General features: G+C 53.0%; 13 protein-coding genes across 13 annotated transcripts; 7 read left to right on the top strand and 6 right to left on the bottom strand.

The window, feature by feature from the left end:
- Positions 1–458: 458 nt before the first annotated feature.
- On the top strand, positions 459–2,231 carry ASPBRDRAFT_127404 (CocE/NonD family hydrolase; the record flags this gene model as incomplete). Its single annotated transcript, XM_067617966.1, has 1 exon — positions 459–2,231. The coding sequence occupies one exon, from the start codon at positions 459–461 to the stop codon at positions 2,229–2,231; it is 1,773 nt and encodes a 590-aa protein (XP_067478455.1).
- A 743-nt stretch (positions 2,232–2,974) lies between these two features.
- ASPBRDRAFT_126945 (aspartate--tRNA ligase MSD1) lies at positions 2,975–5,155 on the top strand (the record flags this gene model as incomplete). The annotated part of the gene is made up of 3 exons (XM_067617919.1): positions 2,975–3,179; positions 3,280–3,989; positions 4,040–5,155. The coding sequence occupies 3 exons, from the start codon at positions 2,975–2,977 to the stop codon at positions 5,153–5,155; spliced, it is 2,031 nt and encodes a 676-aa protein (XP_067478454.1).
- A 336-nt stretch (positions 5,156–5,491) lies between these two features.
- cox10 (protoheme IX farnesyltransferase) lies at positions 5,492–7,069 on the bottom strand (the record flags this gene model as incomplete). The annotated part of the gene is made up of 1 exon (XM_067621019.1): positions 5,492–7,069. The coding sequence occupies one exon, from the start codon at positions 7,067–7,069 to the stop codon at positions 5,492–5,494; it is 1,578 nt and encodes a 525-aa protein (XP_067478453.1).
- A 252-nt stretch (positions 7,070–7,321) lies between these two features.
- ASPBRDRAFT_127484 (putative monosaccharide-P-dolichol utilization protein) lies at positions 7,322–8,277 on the top strand (the record flags this gene model as incomplete). Its single annotated transcript, XM_067617976.1, has 2 exons — positions 7,322–7,948; positions 7,999–8,277. The coding sequence occupies 2 exons, from the start codon at positions 7,322–7,324 to the stop codon at positions 8,275–8,277; spliced, it is 906 nt and encodes a 301-aa protein (XP_067478452.1).
- Positions 8,278–8,363: 86 nt separating this feature from the next.
- Positions 8,364–9,401, bottom strand: med8 (RNA polymerase II mediator complex subunit MED8; the record flags this gene model as incomplete). The annotated part of the gene is made up of 2 exons (XM_067619901.1): positions 9,118–9,401; positions 8,364–9,042 (listed from the first exon to the last, which is right to left on the bottom strand). Exons 1-2 carry the CDS (start codon positions 9,240–9,242, stop codon positions 8,364–8,366), a joined length of 804 nt encoding a protein of 267 aa, XP_067478451.1. The 5' UTR covers positions 9,243–9,401.
- Positions 9,402–9,844: 443 nt separating this feature from the next.
- On the bottom strand, positions 9,845–10,981 carry ASPBRDRAFT_30930 (uncharacterized protein; the record flags this gene model as incomplete). Its single annotated transcript, XM_067622836.1, has 1 exon — positions 9,845–10,981. One exon carries the CDS (start codon positions 10,979–10,981, stop codon positions 9,845–9,847), a length of 1,137 nt encoding a protein of 378 aa, XP_067478450.1.
- A 1,643-nt stretch (positions 10,982–12,624) lies between these two features.
- Positions 12,625–13,434, top strand: ASPBRDRAFT_44132 (uncharacterized protein; the record flags this gene model as incomplete). Its single annotated transcript, XM_067625125.1, has 1 exon — positions 12,625–13,434. A coding segment is annotated over exon 1 (443 nt), but the record flags the coding sequence as incomplete, so codon positions are not given.
- Positions 13,401–14,378, top strand: ASPBRDRAFT_126602 (uncharacterized protein; the record flags this gene model as incomplete). Its single annotated transcript, XM_067617883.1, has 1 exon — positions 13,401–14,378. The coding sequence occupies one exon, from the start codon at positions 13,401–13,403 to the stop codon at positions 14,376–14,378; it is 978 nt and encodes a 325-aa protein (XP_067478448.1).
- A 246-nt stretch (positions 14,379–14,624) lies between these two features.
- On the top strand, positions 14,625–17,044 carry ASPBRDRAFT_44129 (uncharacterized protein). The gene has a single exon (XM_067625124.1). The coding sequence runs from the start codon at positions 15,109–15,111 to the stop codon at positions 16,906–16,908; it is 1,800 nt and encodes a 599-aa protein (XP_067478447.1). The 5' UTR covers positions 14,625–15,108; the 3' UTR covers positions 16,909–17,044.
- A 1,118-nt stretch (positions 17,045–18,162) lies between these two features.
- Positions 18,163–19,319, bottom strand: ASPBRDRAFT_196714 (uncharacterized protein; the record flags this gene model as incomplete). The annotated part of the gene is made up of 3 exons (XM_067621018.1): positions 18,163–18,668; positions 18,721–18,960; positions 19,013–19,319. 3 exons carry the CDS (start codon positions 19,317–19,319, stop codon positions 18,163–18,165), a joined length of 1,053 nt encoding a protein of 350 aa, XP_067478446.1.
- A 184-nt stretch (positions 19,320–19,503) lies between these two features.
- On the top strand, positions 19,504–20,243 carry ASPBRDRAFT_605908 (uncharacterized protein). Its single transcript, XM_067628255.1, has one exon. The coding sequence runs from the start codon at positions 19,689–19,691 to the stop codon at positions 19,986–19,988; it is 300 nt and encodes a 99-aa protein (XP_067478445.1). The 5' UTR covers positions 19,504–19,688; the 3' UTR covers positions 19,989–20,243.
- A 255-nt stretch (positions 20,244–20,498) lies between these two features.
- Positions 20,499–21,293, bottom strand: ASPBRDRAFT_126751 (uncharacterized protein; the record flags this gene model as incomplete). The annotated part of the gene is made up of 2 exons (XM_067617895.1): positions 20,499–20,890; positions 20,987–21,293. 2 exons carry the CDS (start codon positions 21,291–21,293, stop codon positions 20,499–20,501), a joined length of 699 nt encoding a protein of 232 aa, XP_067478444.1.
- Positions 21,294–23,234: 1,941 nt separating this feature from the next.
- ASPBRDRAFT_127103 (uncharacterized protein) lies at positions 23,235–24,006 on the bottom strand (the record flags this gene model as incomplete). The annotated part of the gene is made up of 2 exons (XM_067617937.1): positions 23,235–23,785; positions 23,883–24,006. 2 exons carry the CDS (start codon positions 24,004–24,006, stop codon positions 23,235–23,237), a joined length of 675 nt encoding a protein of 224 aa, XP_067478443.1.
- Positions 24,007–24,149: the final 143 nt, after the last annotated feature.

The following is a 24,149-nucleotide window of genomic DNA, read 5'->3' as shown; positions in this document are numbered from 1 at the left end:
TTTGGTGACATCGAGGGCTTCGGTGGTCGGGGGAGCTTTTGCGCGCTTTTATCTCTCCAACTGCATCTCCACCAGCCTGGATAATTGACCCGATCTGACCCCTTACACACGGCCGAGCCCATCCTCATCCGAGATGGCAATCGCCACTCCCCATGACGGAGTCACTATGCCCGAACTCATGAATTGCCGAACGGTCAGCAGGATTCGAAAGGAACATGCGAGCACGGGTGAGCTCGGGCGAGCTCACCCGGGCTGGGGAGTATAGCCGCAAGAGCAGATCCACCAACGCGCCATGTCCACAACCCGACAATAAGAGAGAAAGAGAAAGAAGTCGACATGGATTTGTAATTTTGCGCTTAGTATATGGGCAAGTCACCGGTGTGGGCCCATAGCGTTATTCAAAAGGAGCTCGGGAGCCTCTGGTATTTCCGTCTACATTGCGATCAATAATTTTCGAAATGCCTTCTCCGGTTCCTGTTGCGACTCGTCCAATTAACAAGCCCACTGTGGGCAGAAACAACTACCAGCCGTTTGGGTTTCGCGAAGAAGTCCTACCCAAAGGCTGGAACAAAGATGGCTCGCGTCCCTTGCCCTGCGACATCCATGCCTCGCACGACGTGGGTATTCAGGTTCGCGACGGAAGCACATTATATTGCGACATTTATCATCCTACAGACACCACAAAGCCTGTACCGGCAATCTTAGCGTGGAGCCCCTTCGGGAAAAAGTTCAACGGAATCAGCATGTTAAAGGTCCTCCCTTGGGGCCTGGGGATCCCCCAAGGTGTCATTAGTGGCCTGGAGAAATTCGAAGGCCCTGATCCAGCTGAGTTTGTGCCTCGCGGCTTCGCCATCATCAACGTGGATGCCCGTGGAGCTGGCGATTCAGATGGCGCAGTGGGCATCATGGGCACCCAGGAAGCGGAGGACGGTTACGACGTGATCGAGGCGGTGGCTAAGATGCCCTGGTGCAATGGAAACGTTGGCCTGGCAGGAAACTCACACTTGGCCATCGTCCAGTGGTTTATCGCCGCGTTGCAGCCGCCATCACTCAAGGCTATTGCTCCTTGGGAAGCATGCGGTGACCTCTATCGAGAGCAATTCGTGCGGGGTGGAATCTTCGATGCTGGGTTGTTTGATTTGATCATCGACCACAACATCCAGGGTCATGAGGGCGTGGAAGACTTTCACGAGATGTATCGACGATACCCATATGCGAACAGTGCGTACTGGAAGGATAAACGACCAGATCTCAGCAAGATCAGCATACCCGCATATATTACTGCCTCGCACACCAGTTTCGTGCACACAATGGGATCACTCCGCGGGTGGCTCCAGACTAAGTCTTCGGATAAATGGCTGCGACTTTGTCCCTGGCAGGAATGGTACGATATGTGGAACTGCCCGGAATCTGCCGCTGATCTCGCATCCTTTTTCGATCGCTATCTGAATGGCACCGACAATGGATGGGAAAAGACACCCAGGGTACGGACTACCATGCTGCGATTCAATCAAGATCCGCTGTACAACATTGCGGAGGAGGACTACCCAATTCCACGCACTGAGTATCGCAAGATGTACTTTCACCCCGAAGGCCATCTCAGCGATGAGGTCCCCAGTGCGGTTTCGTCGGTGTCATATAACTCAGAAAAGTACCAAGACTGCGCGAGCTTCACCCACACCTTCGCCAGCCGAACGAGATTGGCTGGAATCCCTAAAGCAGTGGTATACATGTCGTGTCCAGACTTCCATGACCTTGACGTGTATGTTCTTGTGAGGAAGCTTGACGCGCAGGGGAAGGCACTGCTCAATCTCAATATTCCGTGGTCATCAGTTGCCAAGTTTGGCGTCAGCCCAGACAGTGTTGACAGCATCTCTCCTCGGGAGAAGAACAATCTCATGTTCCACGTCGGATCCTTGGGGATCTTGCGGGCTTCGCGCCGGGCCATTGATCCGACCAGGTCACTTCACGAGAACTACCCCTTTCATCCGCATGACCGGGATGAATACATCACTCCTGGGGAAATCGTGAAGCTGGAGATCGGCATATGGGCGATGGGAGTGGAGTATGAGGCAGGGGAAAGCGTACGCGTCGAAGTGCATGGAAACAGTCCATTGCTACGGGGTGAGTTCAAAGAGGATGGGGAATTCCAGAAACTGGCATCACATGGCACACACGTGCTCCATCTGGGGGGTGAATACTCTTCGCATATCGTTTTGCCATTCGTATGAGCGACGGTGCGTCAACTACAATAACGTAGGCATAAGAAAATGAGATAGAAACTAGTAAACAATGCTACCATCATGCGAATACTTATGCAAATGAGATTTCAATTCAACATTCCCTAACTAAGCATGGCCTGGGGCCATGCTGCAGAGCCCAATCATAGGCGCCATCAGCACCAATAAGGGTTATACAGCACCGCCGCTCCCCCAGGTATAACACCACCAAGTAATGTGTGAATCAGAGATGCCTTAATCGCGTCCGTTAAGTAACAAGGTTGGTGTGCCGAACGCCTATTTCATCCCACTCTCAACCAGAACCCATCAGCCCTTTAGCCCCGAAAGGAGAGCCAGAAGGGCCCCAGGAAGAGAGATGGGTTCATATAGAACACACTAGGCTTTCATCATCTGCAATATCACATTAGTAAGAGGCGTAACGGAAGTCAAAAGTCAAAGGTAGCACTCACTTTTACAAAACTTGGAAGGATGAAGAGAGAAAAAATGACGGCGACGGAAATTTTGCTTTTAATTGGCAGTGTGGAGGGCGCTAGGCCCGTCAAAGAAGGCGGCGTAGCTTATTCTGCCTATTATCTCCGCCCGGCGGTGCCTGGCAATTTCCCAATTGCCCGATTAGTTACTCGTCCCTCTTGGAGTCATCGTGCCATTGCATCTCCGGCCCAGGACGGATTAAGTTATTGTGACTGTCCTGTTCTGCGCCTCATTTTCCTTCTCAGGCTGCTTTGTGCAACAAGATGTATCTCGCCAGGGCGGTCCGATGCCCCCCTCATCTCCGCGCGACCTACGTGGAGATCTCCAACTACTTCCGCGGCAGGCAACTTGGTCGGCTTTCAGGATTGCAAGCTCACAGCTCCCCTGTGCGATCGTTCCATGATTTCAGTGAAAAGCACCGCTCCAATGTGACTTCGTCGGAGTTCCTAGATAAGTTCAAGCAATCGAGTTCGTCACCCTGTCAACCAATGCAACCTTTCCAGTATCTCTAGCTGGTACGAGCAAGTTGCATCCTCTCACTGGGAAATGCTAACATGCCGTTTACAAGTGGAATTTCCCCGAACAACATTGGACATCGACACTTTGTACTCTCACGACCACGAAGGCCAATCCATACTTCTCCATGGCTACCTGGACAAACGCGACGATATGGGGAAAGAACTCTCGTTCGCCCGCTTGTACGATCACACAATGGGTCGTACCATACAGCTTCTCTCAAACTCACAAAGCAATACTCTGCCTCAGCTGAAAAAGATCAGCAGGGGTAGTCCAGTGGTTGTTCGAGGGACGGTGAAGCGCAGGGTTACAAAGACTGCCGAAGAGGAGCGCAACGATTACTTGGAGATCGCACTGGAATCTATTCAACCCCTAAACGAGTTCCCCCGCGAGATTGTGCTCTTCGGAAAAAACATTGTTCACCCACCTAAGCACCGCCACCTTCAATTACGAAGCGATAAAGAGCTGCGTGATGCTCTCCGGTTCCGAGCGCAAGCGCGCAATGTTTGCCGGGAGACGCTGGAGCAGCTGAAGCCGGCCTTTGTGGAGATCGAGACACCCTTGCTCTTCAAGTCGACCCCGGAGGGTGCGCGCGAGTTCATCGTGCCGACCAGAAAGAAGGGAAAGGCCTACGCTCTTCCTCAGAGTCCGCAGCAGTATAAGCAGATTCTCATGGCAAGTGGAATCCCGAGATATTTCCAGTTCGCTCGCTGCTTCCGCGACGAAGACCTCCGCGCCGACAGACAGCCGGAGTTCACTCAGGTAAGGTCCTAGTGACACTACACAAGTCGTCTGCTGACTGAAGGCTCTAGCTGGATTTGGAAATGGCTTTCGCTGCTGGAGAAGATGTTATGACTGTTGTGGAGGCACTCATCCGCGGCCTGTGGGGAAACATGATGCCTGAGCCGGTCCCTTCAGGTCCATTCCGTCGAATGACTTACCAAGAGGCGATGACTCGCTATGGTTCCGATAAGCCGGACACACGACACGGAATGGAAATCCATCGTGTGGAGCACCTCCTGCCTGCCGACCTTGTGCAGAAGATCTCTCCTTTGACCGAACCAATTGTTGAAGCATTCAAAATGGATACCGTCGAGGAGCTACCATCAGCAACTCGCGAGTTTGTTTCACGTTTCTTCGATTCTACCGAGGGCGAGCCATTCAACAAGAACCCCGATGGTGCACCAGGAATCTTCATTTACGACGAAGGACAACCCTTAAAGGGCCTAGGACCTCTCGGGTTTGAAGCAGCCGAAAAGCTCCAAGAGATGCTGGATCTTAGTCACGGCGATCTGCTCATCCTTCAAGCTCGCCCACAAGGCCCTTTCACAGGCGGTGCAACCCAACTTGGCAGCATCCGCCGCGCCATGGCCGCCGCCGCCATCGCCGAGGACCTCAGAGAAGCACCCCCGGGCTTCGAGTTCCACTGGATAGTCGACTTTCCCCTTTTCAGTCCCGCGGATGCGTCCGAACCCGGCCAAGGCGGTACTGCCGGCCTCTCTGCCACCCATCACCCCTTCACGGCCCCGAAGACCTCCTCAGACGTCGACCTCCTCAGCAAGGACCCCACTAAAGCCCTTGCAGACCACTACGACCTCGTTGTCAACGGCGTCGAACTCGGCGGCGGCAGTCGCCGTATCCATTGCGCCTTGACTCAGAACTACATCTTCAAGGAAATTCTCAAGATGCCCAAGGAGCGCATCGACGAGTTCCAGCATCTCCTCAATGCCTTGTGGGCCGGATGTCCACCGCACGCTGGGTTCGCGCTGGGCTTTGATCGGCTTATCACTGTCATGTTGGGCAAGGAGTCTGTCAGAGATGTGATTGCCTTCCCGAAGATCGGGAAGAAGGGCGAGGATGCCATGGTCAAGGCGCCTGGTAAGATTAGTGAGGAGGTGGCGAGGTTGTATAACATCAAGTTGAAGTGATGTTATAGTAATGTAGTGGATGTCGTGTGTAAGTATGTATAGGGATAGCTTTTGTACGATAGATGATAGATTAATGATTCTTCACTCTGTATGTATCATGCTTCTAAGCTCTCGACTGGTGAAACAATTGAGAATAGAGCCGACCATAAACATAAAATCTTCGGGGAGATAAATTCATAGTAGCTGCTGTTATACAAAACGCCGACCAAAAAGGGAATCTAATACTTCCATGTAATACATATAAGATGAATGGTGAGTAATGAGGAGTTCACTATATCCTCCCTCTTTTTCTGGATTTCTCTCTTTCATTCGTTTTCGATCGAAGCAGGAATTCGATCATACTGCACGAGTCGCCACCGCGTTGGAAGGCGAGGTAGTCGCAGCAGCAGCAGCAGCAGATTCCTCTTCCTCGTCAATATACACATACTCATCATCTAGCTCTTCCGGCTGTCCGAAAGCCTTCCGCCATACGCCGTCCCAGAGACCCTTCTTGGTGACGAGGGCACCTACCAGCAACACTGGCAGCTGCCAGATACTAGCCCAGAAGAGACCTCTCGCCGTTCCGTTGGCGCCCTGGTGCTTCCAGAAATGGTACGCCTCCTTCACCAACCAAGCATTGGCGACGGAGCTGCTAACCAAGAATCCGTGGCCGACAACTCCGACCCACCAGAGGCCAATGGAGATGGGGAACATGAGGACGGAATAGCGCAGCGCGACGCGGGCGTTCATGGCGGGGTTTTTCCAGCAGAGCATCTTGTAGCCGGCGCGCTTGTACTCCTCGCGGATGGTATGAGACAAGGCATTGAAGTGGGGGAATTGCCAGGCAAACAGAATACCGCCAAGCAGCCAGCCACCGATGCTGTCTTCGCTAAAGAGCATGTCGCGCCAGGTGTCATGGCCCGTCGTGGCGGTTTGGCCGGCGGCAGCAACCCAGCCCATCAATGGGGGAATGCCGCCTACAATGGCACCGACCCAGGTGTTAATGACGTGGAGGCGCTTGAGGGGAGTGTAGATGAAGCCGTATAGGATGATATTGCTGGCTGAGAGAGCCGCGACGGTGGGGTTGGTGCCGAAATAGAGCATGCCTACACCGGTGATAGCTGTCGCAAGGGCGAACAGGACGGCAGCACGGCGGGAAATGAGGCCGCGGACAAGAGGCCGGTTGCGGGTGCGCGACATGAGAGCATCGTATTTCGGCTCCAGGAACATGTTGATGGAGTTGGCGCTGCAGCTGGAAAGGAAGGTCCCCGCCGTCAGGTAGAGGAAGGTTAATGTTGAGGTGGAGAGGGTCGGTAGCGGAGTCATGGCCGGGTCGAGCGTGAGGAGGGATGAGATCGGATACAAGCCATAGGCGGAAGTGGTACTCAGCACGATGAGGACGGAGAGACGGGGCTTGCAGAGGGCGAGGAAGGCCGCCATCTTGCGGCGGAGGGAAGAGGTGGGTTGGGCGGATGAGAAGGCGGATAGCTGTGCGGAGGCATCGGGGGGGATGACATGTTCAGGATCGGCGTCTTGGATATTCGCTTCTTCCTTTAAACGCTTCCTCCGACGATGAGGGAGCTCTGGTTGTGTGGGTTCGGGGGCAGACGTGGAGGCATTGACGCGGTGGTCTGATGGGAGAGTAGAGGATGTTGCGTTGGAGACATTGCCGCCGGAGAGCGAAGAGACCAAGCCATTCTTGCTCGCAGAGCCATCTTCTGCGCGATTGGCGGAGAAGTAAGTCTTATTTAGAGCCGACTGAGCGGAATGGCCGTCTGCAATGCCCGAGTGAGATCGATAGGACGAGGTGAAGGTGCGGAGAGCGGCGGGGAAAGATCGAGGGGTCCGATTTCGATGTAGAAGACATTGGGAGCATATCCTGCTAGGATCGCCTGGCGACCCTATCCTCCGCAACGAGGACCGAAGGAGACTCATGGCGGAGTCCTGCTGTGGTTCTGGTCAACCAGGTTTCCGAATCCATGCAGCGGAAGTTGAAGCTCAAGCCGCAAGACGAAGAAAAGCCGCGGTGGACGGGAGCGACCAAACCCGCAATTCCGGAGATGCGTTGGTTCTTTGTTGGTCTTTTTTGTTGTCCTTGCGTCGTCCGCCATTCTTCTAGTCAACCACCTCCCCGCTAGCCTCGTCGGACCTCTTGCTTCAATCTCACGGTCCTCATCTTCAGTCAACATGGACGCGATCCAGAAAACCATCGTCGATCCCCTCCAACCCCTCCTCCGCCCTATCGTTTCGGCCGTGCCCGAGCCGGTTCACGATGCGATCATTTCGCTGATCGGCTCCTCCTGCCACAACAGCCTCGTGGTCGACCTTGACGTGAGCAAGGACCCCGCCTGTACCTCCCTTGCAATTTCGAAGGCTCTCGGTATCGCCATCGTCGGAGCTAGCGGCATCGTCAAGGTCCCCCAGATCCTCAAGCTGATCGGCTCCCGCTCCTCGGCCGGTGTCTCATTCGTTTCCTACGCCCTCGAGACCGCCAGTCTGCTGATCACGCTGTCGTATAGCGTGCGCAACCAGTTCCCGTTCAGCACCTTTGGTGAAACGGCTCTGATTGCGGTGCAAGATGTCGTGGTGGGTGTGCTGGTGTTGACATTCGCCGGCCGGTCTTCTGCTGCAGCGGCGTTCATTGCTGTCGTGGCAGCCAGCGTGTACGCGCTGCTCTTTGATCAGACTCTGGTGGATGCGCAGACCATGGCTATGTTGCAGGCTGGAGCTGGAGCTTTGGGTGTGGCGAGCAAGGCGCCTCAAATCTATACCATTTGGCGCGAAGGCGGTACTGGCCAGCTGAGTGCTTTTGCAGTAGGTGCACCTCGTTATTTGTCGGTAATCGTTTACTAACTCATGGTCAGGTCTTCAACTACCTCGCCGGTTCCCTGTCTCGCATCTTCACCACCCTCCAAGAGGTCGACGACAAGCTGATTCTGTACGGCTTCATTGCCGGATTCACCCTCAACCTCATCCTGGCCGGCCAGATGCTGTACTACTGGAACAGCCCGGCCAAGTCCCAGAAGAAGGAGAAGAAGCCTGTTGCAGCGCCTACTCCTGTGAAAGCGCCTGTCACCGCCACCAGCTCGGGGGCGTCGCCCAAGCCATCAGGCAAGACGCCCACCACTCGACGCCGGGGTTAGTTACCTTTGGTCTACTTTGCACCAATTCTGTTATAGAGTTTTAATTTTATTTTGACCTACCGCAAACATTGCAACATAGTAGACATTCACCGCTGTCCCGGCGCAGCTCCCGTAGTCATAAACCTCAGGATCTCATCCAACGGCACCACCGGCGCAACCATCTTAGCCCCGGCAGCAGCACCAGACCCAGTATTCGCAGCAGCGATATCAAACTCCAGTCCAGCCCCAGCTCCGGACCTCCTCCTCACCCCGACAACCTCCATCTCATCCGCCTCGCCCTCTCCCTCTTCACTATCACTCTCATCCTCTTCATCATCATCCTCCAACACCCTGCTCAACCCCGTAACCACATTCTCAATCCCCATCTCCCGCTCTTCCAACGTATAATTCCCACCCCAATTCCTCTTCCTAGCCTCCTCATTCGCCGCGACAGGCGCCCAATCCCACAATTCCGCAATCGCCTCATCACTCAGTAATCCCTGTCCATTATTCGTGTGGTATTGTCCCAGTGCTCCAGCCCCCGTGTCAGAGGTAGTAGTCGGTGCACCCGCGCGACGACCGCGCGCCACCCAGTCCTCAACGCGGGGATCTAGTTTCGTGCGCAGAACTTGCTCGAGAGCGACGTTGTTGGCGGGGATGCGCGACGGGTAGGATGCGTCCGGGTAGGCGACGATGTTGGATAGGAGGTCGCGGTTGTCGGAGAGGTGGTCGGAGATGGTGAGGAGGTTGTTGGAGATGATGGTTGCTTGGGATTGGAGGGATGTCCTGTTCATATTATCAGATCAGTGAGTTGGATCTGGGATGGGGGTTATGGAGACAGCATTGAGGTGGGGGGCATACCATGAGGGGAGAGGATCGCTTTGATTGAGACTGGTTATGAGGGAGGCGAGGGAATGGGTGAGTTGGATGAGGCGTTGGCGAGATTGTTCGAGGGTTTTGATTTGGTCTTGATTGAGAGAGGTCATTTTGTTTGTATGTGAGGGTGGAAGGGTAGATTGGTGAGGTGGTAGTGGTGATATCGAGGGTTGGGTTGATTAGAGACCGATCGGCGACAAACAGTCAAGCAAGCAATTGGACTAGTTACGAACCAAGCTTGATGATTGGAATGGCGGAGGAGTCCGCGGAGACGGTTGGTGCCTGAGGTGTCGGGCACCTTTATTGTGTTTACTCGTGATCTAACTTATCGTTCACGTTGGAACCGCTAGGCTTCTTACCTGACAGGAGTCCTAGCAGTCTGGACTACTACTTTTCGTATCAATTTTAAATTCTATTTATTGATCAACATGGATTACAATCAGGAAATATGACCCATTCCTGAGGTCATTGAGCAGACTTCATCCATCGGATATATATCTTTGATGCTGTAAGTACTGGCGTCCGACGACAGCCCGACTCATATTTGTTGTGAGCAAATATAGATCCATCAATTGACTGCATTCTCACCAGATCACCCCATTGAAAGCCCCCTTGCTGAGCGATGGCCTGAACTCTGAACACTACTGTTGAATAGCACACCAACATGCGAGAACAGATACACATCATACTCGATAAACAGGATATCTGGAAATCAGCAATCCTGACCACCCGTCAAAGGCATTCCTCGAGGCTCAAAGCCTTGAAGTCCAGAGTCCACACTGTTGTCTGGGAAGATACCAATAGAGGCAAACCCGAACGTCGCATGGTTGGCTTGATCATACATCTGGACGGAAAGCACATTGCCCTCGTTCCACTCTGTGCCTGCGAAGCACTCAACTTGGCTTTCGATTTGGCTAAAGGCGTCGGCTCCATTGAAAGAAATCTCTCCCGGGTCGGCGCTGGAGGCGTCAGAACTAAAGCGGCCCTCCATCAAGTGCTCATTGAGTCGCTCATGCTTGTAAAATTCGTCGCGTTTCTCCTGCGTCGCGTGGTGGGTGGGATGATCCGCGTATGAGATGGTGAAGTGCACACCACCTTCGCCGGTATCACGAGAGGTGAGCTCCATCGGACCATACTTGTGGTGGTTAAAGCGGAATATTGGCGCAAAGGGATGGACACTGGAGTCACGGCGGGCCAGCTTATGAGAATCGGGTGCGTATCCGACGAAGTTGACCTCATCTGTCGACAAGCCGCGCAAAGCGTTGTGAACGAAGTGGTTGTGGGCTTTTTGTGAAGTCATATTCTCTGCGGGCAGACTATCTAGGTCTCGTGCAAACGTCTGCAGGTCAATTTGTTCGAGACCAGACTGCAGCCAGGCGTTCGCTGCAACGCCCAAATATCCTTTGGACTGAGCGAACTTCTTGGCTGCGGACACCTCACCACCCACGCCAATAATGGTACTGAGAAGTCCAGTGATGCAGTAAAAGATGTTGTCGGCTTCACCCTCGTTTTGAACGCAGGTTTTGATGGTGCTTGCCAGGCCAGCGCCAGTGAGAACAAGGTTGAAGGCATGCCATGCTAGACCAATGGCCCAAGGGGCCACCACGAGAGTGACGTCCTCTGTCGTTCTCACATCAGCGCCGGTGGTCACGGCTAGCTCGTGAATATGTGCCGCGGTGCCATTGTGGTTTAAATAGAGGCCCTTCCAATTTTCCCGTGGGCCTGGGTTCAGGGCACTCCAGTTGAAGCTCTCTGGGGTCCACTTATCAACAACGGCAACGGCGCAAGTTGCAAGACCAAGGGCAAGTATAGGGGACAGAGGCGTCCCAAAAAGATTGATTCGGACCATTTTGTAAGGGTTTTCACAGATTGCGATGCAAAGAGATGTATGATTATTGTCTTGCCTGTTCGATGCTGGAGAGAATTTTCTTGGGGAGGAGGCCCAATTTATGTCTTGAGACCGGATTTGACTGCAACTCAATAGATCGCTCATGGCTCAGACTCCTCCGATTTCAGAGTCAGGCGAAGGCAGGACTGAGTCCTACTCATGCGATTTCGCAACCTTCAAGATGACCAACATGGGCTATGCACAGATCACTAGCAGCACGATGTAACGCTCAGGGAATTAGTGCATCCTGTCAGAATTATACACTCAGTCATCAGTCAAGAAGGCACGCCCTGTGTCGAGTGCTAGCAGCCAATGATCTCTTGATGGCCTGCAGTGTTCCATGCCGAGTCTCCCGTTATTAGACCTGGCAGTTTGACAGGAGCATGCCAATTGCCCCATCACAAGCGTCGCAGATATTGAAATCCATGTTGGCCTACTCACCACCCCACAGTAGTGACCGCTTTCAACCTGATATGATCCCTGCGATGTAAGCTCCGATATAAGCCGTGGCCATACAGATGACAATGCCCGTGTTGGGACGGGCTCAGCGAGGCCAGAAGGAACAGCGAAGGTCGTCAGTGTCAAGCCCAATGAATGAGAATGATTGACTTGCGAGCGACGCCCGAGGTCTGAATCAGCCTTGGTCGGATCAACAGCCAAGGCTTGTCTGAAGAGACCAAGGGACAAATGTAGGATGGTTACATGAGCTGTTCATTGGGCAATGTGATGTGCTAATGTATAGTGATTGAACCAAGAAGAACCGGTGGATCCTTGTAAGCAGGGTCTCTCCAGAAGGATTGCACTTCTAATGCAGGGTCCTGGCAATCGGAAGAGAGATATCCGCGCTATTGAAGTCGGTATACCTTCCTTTACCGAGAATGGCTTTGTGTTTGGTATAGCACTCCTTGTGAGCTACACTCACAGCGATACTGTCCAGTCAATCCGTGTTGCAGTCGCGAGGGTATGTGCGCGGGAAATTGACAATATACAGATCGGATACAACACTAACACAATAGCAATGTCCATGAGGTTCATTGGCGACGTCACTTATTACTAAGAGCCATTTTCTCCTTCACCACGCGTTCGCGGAGCAATTTTCCTTCAGGCTTGCAATTTGAGGGGTCCTAGTACTGAGTAATTACTGCACGTTTTGCAGATCCACACTGCCCACAATATATCCTCAAGTGGGCCACAGCGCGTCAGCAATGAGATGGTCATGTACCGGCTGTCTCACGGTTTCATATGAGTTGTTTTTCGGTTCTTACTACATCTACTCAACCAGGCAGCTAAGCCCTACCAAACAATAAGACGGCTCGCATAGACTGCCGAGCCACTAAAACAAGAAATTTGTGGGCAGTGGATTCCACAGGATGTGGAGCAGTATGATGGACTTGACTAGTGCTGAATCAGACCATGAGAGGGTCGCGAAATCGGAATTTCCTTACCCAGCTGAACCGAGCAGCCATACGCACTAGCACGTTGCATCGCAGTGAATCCGTCGAGCCGTGCTATCATATTAGAATGTAGCAGGAACTGGAGTGAATCAAACTAATCTTGATAGTGAAGATCAGCCATCATAAACGGCAACATTGGGCAATATTCACCACTCATGGTCTCCTGTAGAGCAGCCTTATAAGAAGGGTCTGAGTCACAAATGGGGAGGTGTCATCATAGTACCTCAGTAAGCGCCCAGGGATCAGCTATGCGAACCGTGATAGGCGGATTCTCATCGTGCTAGGGTCTCACTACTAACACGATCGGTCTTGGTGGCGGAGCCTTGTGCCTGGGGAGCATTTACACCTCACATCTTCCTTTTCAGTTTTACGATCATAATACAGAGACACCATGGTTGTTGAGGGTGAGAAGACACTCGCGGCCGGGGAGGCCTCCGAGGCCACACCGTTGCTGCAAAAGGCGGCACCCATCGTGTCTTCGCAGGCATGTCACCAACATCAACTACTGCTCCGATGTTTCTTGCATTTGAAAGAGACAATATCGAAAACGGCAGGTTTATTTAAGACGGAGTATGGCCACGAAATCCAATCTGAAGTAGACCCGATAGTTCGACAGTCCATGGCGGAGGAACGCCGATGGTCAATCTATGTCTCACGGGCTCTTCATCGATTCTTCGTTTGGTGGACTCATCTTCCAGCAGATCCGGAGATGCCAGATTTTGAATCAAGTCCAGTGTCGGAGAAGCCGTCCGGGAACCAAGGCAGTTGGACATGGACAAGTGATCAGTTACCTCCATTAGGTCGGTGCCTGGCGAACTCATTGAAAGAAGGTGACTGACTAGTTCGGTATAGATATTCTGATGGTCTTTCATGCTTTGACGCTACATTGTAAAGCCTTCGGAGAGGATTGCTTTCGACATAGAAAGATGTCACTATGGGACGAAGGATTCCCCCTTCAGCTAGTTTCACAATGTATTGATCCGGATAGTCTTACGTATTCGTGTCCAGATTCCGGCAAACGCCACTTCGAAAGCACGACAAAGTTGTGCTGGTATAATCTTGATGATCCGGAGACTCTTCCTATCGAATGCACCCGATGTCACAACCAAACCGTTGTGCCATGGATGACGCGGCGTCGTACAGGCCTCGCAGATCATTCGTTTTATCAAGTGTGCCAATCTTGCAAGTTTCTCTTAAGGGGAGACGCTCTTATTGTCCAGAGGCTTCGCCGGGATTTGCATCTACTGGTGAAGAAAGACATACCATTGCCAGGGACTTGCTGGAGCATGGAGAATGGTCAAGGCACCTTGGCTTCCAACAAGACGCCAAATGAGTTCGTCAAACGATATCTCATGGACATGCTTTTGGAAGAGACGCGCCCGACCAGTCTTTTCCCAGATATCATCCAGATCCTCGAGTCCATTGGTCGGGCAGTTGTGAAGGAAGCTATGCCCATTCTTCATGATATCTTTGAGCACTATCTATATGTGGGAAATTCGTCCTGTAATCTGCATGCTGCTGTTACGAGGGTGTTGAAGTCGGCATCAGCAGTGCAGGCTACAAATCTGTCCGAGACTGATTTCGCCTCACCACGGATGGATGCTCGATACATCAACTTCCTGCGAGGCCAAGACAAAGGATCCTTATTCTGGGGTCCTGATCTTTCTGAAATCGATTTGAAGGATCCTACCATGTGGGTATGGAGCACGCATTTGCTGACGCCGCGTTCATACTCTGAATTCTTTCAGGCTGTGGGCAATGGCTTGCCAGTGGATTGGCAGCCACCGCATCCTTCGAAGTGCAGGTTATGTCATACACTGCGTCCGCCTTCATTTGCCCGTCGATTCTTCCAAGGCCTTGTTTCTTTACAGACGTGGAAGGAGTTCCTGGAGTCCGCCGCGTAGGAAGCTATAGCGATCTCGCGAGACTTGAGACAATGGAAGCCACTAGCGAGGCAACAGGCACACGAACTTTATGTGTATAATCGAAGAGGTCAACAAACAATTAAATTTGTTCTCGTAATGGAATCTTAGTTTGAAGATGAGAGCCCAATATGTGGGACGCTTGAACGTATATTCAAATCTTTTTCAGTGGCTTGACAGTATACTATTTATCCGTGTAGCCATATTGCTAAGGTAGTAGCTTATGGTGTCAACTTCCGTGTTACTCCACGGCAACCTAATCGTCTCTTTACCTACCTCAACCTTCAACCACCCAAATGCGTCTCCTAATCCATGCAGACACAGCCGAATCCTCCCATAATCCGTCCTTCTCTGCTATGCCCACGAGGACCGTGCTGATGCATTACCCCACACTTTACCCTGGCAAGAATCCCAGCTTTGCTGCTTTGAGTTCAGATTGTGGGGGATCATCTCTCCACCTCGGCTCTCATTGCCAGTGCGTTGCCGCAACACTTCTCCGCAGGACATGATGTTACTAGTGGGAGCGAAGGTGCCCATGGACATCGCAAATAGCCAAATCTCACGATCCTATAGCCTACGAGAGGCAAATTATCCGGGGAATTGCCGTCTCTCGCACCCGACCAAATGGCGTCAGAGGCATAAATAGCGAAGGAGAGGTACAAATCTGCAGAAGAGCCGTTGCGCTCAGGCATTCAAAAGTGGCTTCTTGAAGATGATTGACCCTCTCAGCTTGCTATTGCTTAGTGTAGTTGGCAGCAGCCAGCTCGCCTATGCATCGCCTGTGACGCAGAAATCTGAGGCTACAAAGGCAACCTCATACTCCTACAGCTCCTTTACCTACACGCAGGTCACGTCAACTCGCTATGCGACTTCATTGAGTGCACCGCTGTCTTTTGCTACGCCGTTCGCTCCAGCATTCAGCGAAGCCTCAACCCTGCTTCTCAGCAACGTGACCTATACCACATACTCCTTGCAGACGAGTCAGACTCTCTCTCCAGACGGACAGTATGGCCAGAGTGCGTATGCTGCATTGTGGGCCAACCTGTCATATACTTCAGCGCCCCCGATCACAACTACCGTATCTCCTACGCCAGTTCCCTCCAGCGAGCTGATATACCCTCCTGCTCTGTACAACAAGATCGATCTTGCGGATCTGAAGCTTCCCCCGGATTTCATCTGGGGTGTCGCATCCTCCGCATGGCAGATCGAAGGGGGCCTGCAACTCGAAGGTCGTGGCCCATCGGCTCTAGACACCGTCGGCGCCATCCAGAGTAACGACAACGCTTCAGATGCCAACATCGCCGACCTCAGCTACTACATGTACAAACAAGATATCGCGCGACTGGCCGCCATCGGCATCCCATATCTCTCCTTCAGCATCGCCTGGCCACGCATCGTCCCCTTCGGCGTCGCCGGCTCCCCCATCAACACCGAGGGCCTCCAGCACTACGACGACATGATCAACACCTGTCTCGAATACGGCATCACTCCCATCGTAACCCTAAGCCACTTCGACTTCCCAGCGGCCCAAGCAGGCGACTGGACCACCCTCACGGACAACTTCCTCTACTACGCGAAGCAAGTAATGACCCGGTACGCCGACCGCGTCCCTTACTGGGTGACCTTCAACGAGCCCAACATCGGCATCGGCATGTCCTTCAGCTCCTACAACGACCTCACTCACATCCTAACCGCCCACGCGGCAGTCTACCACTGGTACAAAGAAGAGCTGCAAGGCACGGGGCAAATCACCATGAAATTCGCCAACAACCTCGCCGTTCCCCTCGACCCCGCCAACAGTAGTCACGTCGACGCCGCCCTCCGATACCAGGACTTTATACTGGGAATCATGGCCAACCCATTATTCCTGGGCGAACAATTCCCTTCCACTGTCCTCAACACCCCCAACCTAAACCTCACCCCGCTCACCGACTCCCAACTCTCCACCATCAACAACACCATCGACTTCTGGGCCTTCGACCCTTACGTCGCGCAATTTGCCCTCCCCCCTCCAGAAGGCATCTCCGCCTGCGCAGCCAACTCCTCCAACTCCGCCTGGCCCGAGTGCGCCACTCTATCGATGACCCAATCGGACGGATGGCTCATGGGCGACATGTCCAACGCGTACGCCTCCATCGCGCCCCAATACGTCCGGCAGCAACTCGGCTATGTCTGGAACACATTCAAGCCGTCGGGAATTGTGATCTCCGAATTTGGATTCAACCCGTTCGACGACTCATTGAAGGACGGCGACGCCCAGCGGTATGATCTGGAGCGGACGCTATATTACCAGGACTTCTTGCAGGAGACGCTGAAAGCGATTCATGAAGATGGAGTCAATGTGATTGGCGCGTTGGCGTGGAGTTATCTGGATAATAATGAGTTTGGGAGTTTTGCGAATCAGTATGGCATGCAGAGTGTGAATCGCACGGATGGGACCTGGGAGAGGAGGTATAAGAGGAGTATTTTTGATTATGTGGATTTTTTTCATGAGCATGTAGCAGCTACATGATGCCAACATCTAGACAAGAGAGTTTACTGCAGTATTATTCTACTGTGGCATCCACACATCCTCAGCCGTCTTACAATCAAGTAGTACAAGATTACACTATCTTACACCTAACACCTCCTCTAAATCTAAACAATCGCCTACAGCACTACGATTCTTCACTCCAGATATTGACCCCGACGAAAAATCCCTCATTAAGTTCCTCAGTACTACCAAGTACTAACTTACCCTATATATACACCAACTTACCGCTAATAATAGTCCAATCCCTCCCTCACTACTACTATTAAACCACCAGCACCAACACCAACCACAACAACAATGTCTCTACAGTATCTACTACCAATCTAAATATAGTCCTACCCCTAACCTATAAAGCGATTCAGCAAGCTAGCAAGGAATCTAGATAGATAGATCCCTACAAAAATCGCTGCCTAAACACCGTCCCATCACTTAGTATCCCAGGCACCACCACCACCACCAATCCCATCCAATCACACACTGACTCCCAAACTATCACATCTTGGCATACAGCTCATCTCCCCCTCCCCCTCTGCTTGGCACGTCACAGCATCAGCCAATGATCTTTCTCGGATGCAGTGCTATCTCTATCCCGTTTATCCCGTGTGTGTTTATTTTTGGATAACTATCCCCCTTCTCTACTCCGTACGGAGTGTATTTGTGTGAGGATATTGAGTTGGGTTGAGTTAGACCCTGCAGGATGCTAGGATGCACAGGGCGGTTAGCTATGTTACTTTCTTTAGACTTTAGGGGGGATTAGGTGTGTGAAATGGGATGGGAGAGATGGGATATATAAAGAGGGTTGGTGGGGAGGGGGATTCTTCAGGATTAATTTTTCTCTTGTTCTCTTCAGCATCCCATCCCTGGTAAATACTAGCTGGGGTAGTGAACATCGTTCATTACTTCCTTTTCATCTTCACTACTATTCACATTCTATTATACATTACTTCCTTCCATTGAGACTCTTTCTAGTTTCTTGTTTGGTTGCTTCATAACTTGATATTTGCTTCTCTCATTATTCATAATCATACTCATCCTCATCTTTATTCATATTCGACAGAGATTATGTGCATCTAGCAATGCAGGGGGTATATGCCTCATTATGCACATGAAACTAAAACAAAACAATGACAGGAACAATAACAGCAAAGACATGATTCATATCCACCACTTCACTCACTTTCATGTGACTTCTTCATCATCTTACTATGCTACCGACAAATGACGGTGTCCTCCTTACAGCTTCAACTCCCCCGGATACTCCTGCGAAGGACTCTTCCCCTTGTCTTCCGACACATTCATCATCACCTTCTTGGAGTACCCCACTTCATGAGTGCGACCATCCGTGTCCACGACCTGGAACCCAGAGCCATACTGCGTGATCTGCTGCGGCTGTGGCTGCGAGTACATCTCCGGCGGCGGGTACTCGCTCCACGGGTTCTCCGCCGCCATGGCCTTCCACTGCCGCAACTCTTCATCTTCGCGCTCTTGGCGGTGCCACCAGCTGATGCCGAGCACACAGCCAATCGTCAAAATGAAAAGCAAAATTACGAATCCCATGAGCGGAAGGCCGATCAGCGTCGCTAGCTTGTAATTCACTCCTCCGCCGCCGCTGGACGTATCCAGCAGGTCGCTAGTATAGGTAGGTAATTGGTCCTGAGCGAAGATCAACGACGGGCTGATCGGAAAGGCCGTTTGGGACGGAACGGGGAAGTGGCAGTCATAGCGGAGGGCTTCGATGACTATTGACCTCGGATTAGCCAGATTCGCGCAGAAGAGGCTCAGGATACTCACAATTGGCCATGAGCACTTGGGTGCCGGTCAAGTTATAGCAGAACTCGCAGGTCTCAATCTGATTATCGGCAAACGTGGAAGTGGAGCACCAGGCGCGAAGATTGATATCGTTCGGAGTGAGCAAGTCGAACTCGATCGAGCTGTCCAGCCCCTGACAAGACACCAAGCACGGCGTCGAGACGCTGTCGACGCCAGCCGGGTAGCCGTAGACACAGGCGCTGAACGCATAGCGGAGGTTGTCTAACCCGATGAGCAGATGAGCGTGGCAAACACATCAACCACAGTCACTTACACAAACCCCAATCCACATCCGTCACCAATCCACTCGGATCCGTGTAGGTACTGTTGAGCGCACAGGAGACGCAGTCCTTGAAGTTCTTGCCGGTCGTGGTATCATTGTAGGCTTGGTCCATACACACAATCTCCGACGTGGTGGTGTTGGTGGGGTCGTTACAGACGTCCCAGCACGGGGAACCTTCGCTCACGTACAACGCAGTCGCCGGGGGTGCGACGTGGCTGAGGAGCAGGAACGACGCCGCAGCGGCAGCCGCTGCCCATCTCGATGTAGATCTGGGGCTTAGACCCCAAGAGCCGAGCATCTTGGTATTTGCTTGGGTTGGATCGAGCGTCGGCAGACGGCACGATAACCTCGCAAATGCTACCGTTTTATCTTACGGCCAAACGAGGGGAAAGCTGGAGACAGTGCGGTCGACAGAGCCCGCGTCGAGAGCACCGCACAGCGAGAGGCAGGGGAGGGACAATAACCGGGAGAGCCACGATGGGGACAGCGAGGGTAGAAATGGTGAAGGTGAACCGGTCCCAACCCAGATAGATCGTCGGTTAAACGGCAGGATCGGTGCCATGGTGGATTGATAAAGCAGACGGCCGAGGAGGGGAGGCACCGTTCCGTTCCGGATTGGCACACTGGCTTGCCTCTGGGATGGGGTGAGGAAGATCCAACGCGGGCAATGAGGAGCCGTAGGCTGGGCGCTTCGAGGACCTCTCAGAGGCAGCCCAGGCGGGTTGTCTCTGTGGGAGGTGTGACGGTGATTGTGACGGCCAGTGCAGCAAGTCCTGCCGCTGCCAGGATGCACGTTCATTGGCGGCTAGCAGCATGGCGCTGCGGGCACGGCGTGGATGTGATGCGTCGTGATGGCCGCAGATTGGCGGCGAGCGCTGACCTGCTCGCGGGGTCCGGCGCTTGCTCGCGCCTCCGCATTGGCCCAGTGCAGCCGGCTGCTTTGCCCATCACATCCACCAGCAACTAATTAGTATCCCTGCTCAGCTTGGTGCATTGCTGGCCAATGAATCCTGCAACCCCTCTTGCTTGATCGCCCTAACTTAATGGGCACTTCGAGAGGAGTTGTGCTGCCGCTGTTGGGACGTAGACACACTAAATCCATAGATTGGGGTCAAGATGACCGCCGCTGTCACCCACGGCGACACGCCAACAAACTAGCTGGGAATACTTATCACGCCATGAACGGATTTTCCAACAATTTAATCCACCCCCCAAAAGCAAAAAAGTAATTGGAATTAAACAAGAGAATCAAGGAAAACGCCTCCCGAAAGGAATGAGACGCCACAATGCATGCAGGTTAAGTCTTTTGCCCTGTCACGGCTGGATTAACAGAATCCCATCCACCCAAACAATATAGGCCAGACCGGCGTAGCTCGGCCATGAATGCCATCCCAATGAATCACGCACGCAAGTGATATACCCAAAAATCAAAAACAAACAGAAAGCCTCCCATGGGTCCAGCCCCAGATTCCGGTAGTTACCCGTACAATTCATCATATGACGGCACCATTTCAGGTTGTGTCGGTAGACTCAGCGGCTCTGGCTTGGGACGCCGTGACGACCTTCGATCATGTTGCGTAGACAGACGGTGTCCCTGCGGTCGCTGGTCGTCCGACGGATTGGATGGCACTGAGGAGGTGTAGCTGGTATGCTTTGAACCGGCCGATCCAAATCCAGATATCGTAGGGTCCATCGTGTGGCATTGAGCGCTGTGCCGGCTACGCGTGCGCGATGTTACCGACAAAGGAGGCGATTTGGATACATGCGAATAGTCGTCGGCTTCTTCCTTTCCGGCTGAATTGCGGTCGCGCGAGACATTTAGAGGAGCGGGCACGGCCACGTCGTTCTCCTCGTCTCCCGAGGATTCGTCTGAAGAAGATACATGATCGCATTCACGAGGAGAATCCAAGCCCCTCGCCAGGCCGACCGGCGGGCTCTGCTGTTGGTTTTTCCTTCGCGCTCGACTCCCAACTCGCGCATCGTAATGCCCTGTAGGAATCGTCATGGCTGAGTCCACGGATGGCGCCCGCACATTGACATCCCCAATGCGGCTATAACTGCCCAGCCGCGGCGCGGTGGCGGATCGATTGAGTTCCAACGAGCCATGCCGTCGCTCGTGGTCGGGAGAGGCTGAGATTGCACCGGTAGAAGACTGATCCCATTGACTCCAGGACCCACCATTGGGATAGCTGATGGAGACATCCCCCCATCGTGAGTGCAGCTCTGAAGATAGCTTTCGCTTGCGTCGTAACTTTTGGATGATAGCCGTCATGGTCACAAGAGAGCCCTTTCTTAATGTACTCGAGGCTGGAGCACCCGGGCCCGCGTCAGCATCGACCGCACAGGTCCCTCCCAAGAACTCGGAGGGAAAACTAGGTTAAGAAGGATCAAGTCCAACCACGGTACCTTAAAATGTAAGGGCCCGCCGTCTACGGGTTTGATTTAGGTCGGGTCGCTCTGCTCCAGAGGCCCCCACGACCCGGTCCCGAAGCTGTCTAGAACAGGAAAGTAAGATAGGAACAGGGAGCTAGACAGCCACCGAGGGACTGGCATGGAAAAGCGTCAAAATGGGGGGGTTGAGCACCGAGACTGCAATCCATCGGCCGAAACCCGGCTGCATATCGCCCACAGGATGGCAGAGAAAAAGAACCTTTCAGGGACCAACACTGAAAATTTTCCTTCAGGGAAAGTCCTTCAGAGTAGAAAGGGATGGACATCGGAGCCCAGCGAACGGGACAGACGGTGGAAGGCGACCAGACACATCCTGAACCCGACAGAGTGGTTCACCCACCATCACAGCGGTCTTTCTGTCGCGCTGGGTGGGGAGGCCCGCCGGGCGTACGCGGCCACTGGGAGAAGTCTCAGTCAACCGGAGGGGGATCGCCCTTTGTTTTGTAAGCGGGATGGCGATTCCGACGCGGTGACTGGTCATGGGAGAGCCTCTGGAGCAGGGAGCAGAACCGGTCCGCGTGCCTGGAGATGGTAAAAGAGGGGAGAGCAAGTCGGGAGAATAGCTGAGCGGCGCAGTCAACTTGCAGACAACTTGCAGCCAGCCTGCCGGAGGGAGCTGCTAACAGAGTCCAGGAAGTTGGCGGCATCCAACCACAGTCGTAGTTGATAGATTCCCCCCCTCGGCATGGTCCATCCAGCGGCTGCGGGAGGTATGAAAAGGGTGTGACACAAGGCCATCCTTGTTCGAGGAGATGAATGGACCTCTCGGCGGCTACGAGAATGGGCGAGATCCCTGACGATGGGGGAGGGAGCGTGACGAGGAATGCCGCTAGTTGTCGTAGTAGCAGTAGCAGCAGCAGCAGACCTCAAGTCGACAGCTCGACTGCCGCACCCAACTCCAACGTAGTATTGTAACCGGGGGTGTTGGAGGTCGGAGAATTGATTGGCACAGAAGCTTCGAGGGGAGCCAGGGTCTAAAGGTCGAAAAGAGGGGAAGCAGCAGCGACAATCACCGGTTGATCGTCGCGGTTGGGCCCGAACCACCCGTCGAGCTTATCTACGCGCCGTGATGGAGACGGCGCGCGAGGGCCAGCAGAGTGTGGTCACTTGTCACTTGTCACCGTGCAGCAGTCGAGTCCGGGCGATTGTCTAGCTGCAGTAGAGTGAGACATGAGGGGGGAAGAAGGGAAGAAGATGGTGGGAACGCTGTAATTTGGAAAAGAAGAAAGCGGAGGTGGTGGAAGAGGAGGAAGAAGAGAAGAGAAGACGAGAGGGAGAAGAGGGGGTCCCCCGGTGGCTTGCCGCGTTCGGGCTCTTCGACGCTTAATTCTTTGGCAGTCTCCCCCATCAATGTCCCTTGGCTCATCACACCATGCCGAGCACAGTAACTTTGGCGGTAGTTATGTAGGTGATGAAGAAAGTGATTGTGGTTGGGTAGAGCGGGGATCCATCCTGGTTCAGCTCACCCAGGATGAGGGGAGAAGAGAGAGTGACTGGCAAAGGAGAAGATACAATAGGAGAAGGACAAGCAGCAAAGGAAAAGACCATAGTAGATACGTACCTGAGACATTCATATCACATTCTTTTCATTCCTCCATCAATTCCTGTATCCCCCATACTTAGTCTGCAATCATCATCATCATTGTCGTCGTTATCATCAAAGCCATAACCCATAACCCAAACAACCTTAACACCCAACACCACCAACCGTGACACCAAACACCAGAACCAAAGACAGAAGAAAGAAACCAAATAGCTCAGCCTACCCAAAATTTGTCACCAACCGTGACAACACCGGTCTAGGTCGTTGAACTGACTGACCTTCCTCAACCGCACCAACCTGTCTATTAGCTGGCACATCCAATCTCTCCTCAACAGCAAAGCTAAACGCATTCGAGTCCCTATCCGGCACTCTCCTCTGAGGCTCTATCCCTAGTCCCGACAACCGATACATACTAGCCGTGACTCCAGGATACGGTACCGCAATGCCCACCATGCCATCAACCCCATGGTATCGAGACGGGTCATACACAGGGAGGGGCTGATACGCCGGCGGGGGATCCTCAATGACCCTCTGCTGAGGATGATTATGGTGATGTTCGAGACATGAAGCAGGCTCCTGTTGTACCGATGTGGTGATCTCAAGAGGGTATTCGGGGGTCTGAGGCTTGTTCCCTTCCAAGTCCGGATGATACTGACAGTACCCGGTAGTGGAGTGTGACAAGTGATGGGCGAGGAGGCGTTGCTGCTGACGGCGACAACGGCGTTCGTTGCTTCGTTTCTTGTATTGGATGAGGAGGATAGCGCTGATGACTTGCAGGAGAGGATGAGATGAGATTGCTGTCGAACCCTAACGCTCAAGGCACAGGCAGGAAGGAAGGAAGAATAGATGAAAAGTGACACAACATACTCATGACCACTGCTAGTCCTCCGAATACAACACCAATGATCATCTGGTCCCGACCGGACGAGGAGGACTCCACGGACGACGATGATGAGTCTTGTCGAGGATATCCATCACGAGGGAGGATCATCGTGCATACTCCCTCCACTGGTGCGAGTGACGGATGGGAAGAGAGTGGAGTGGAGTGGAGTAGACAACAGAATGGGTGACAATGACAGCTTCGTTGCTTTCTTGAAGCACCAACACAGCACAATGATGAAACAGCACACACAC

This window comes from Aspergillus brasiliensis (genome assembly GCF_001889945.1).
Source record: "Aspergillus brasiliensis CBS 101740 unplaced genomic scaffold ASPBRscaffold_7, whole genome shotgun sequence".
NCBI classification, from domain to species: Eukaryota; Fungi; Ascomycota; class Eurotiomycetes; order Eurotiales; family Aspergillaceae; genus Aspergillus; species Aspergillus brasiliensis.
Note: the sequence above shows the minus strand (reverse complement) of the source record. Positions and strands in the feature narration are given on the sequence as shown.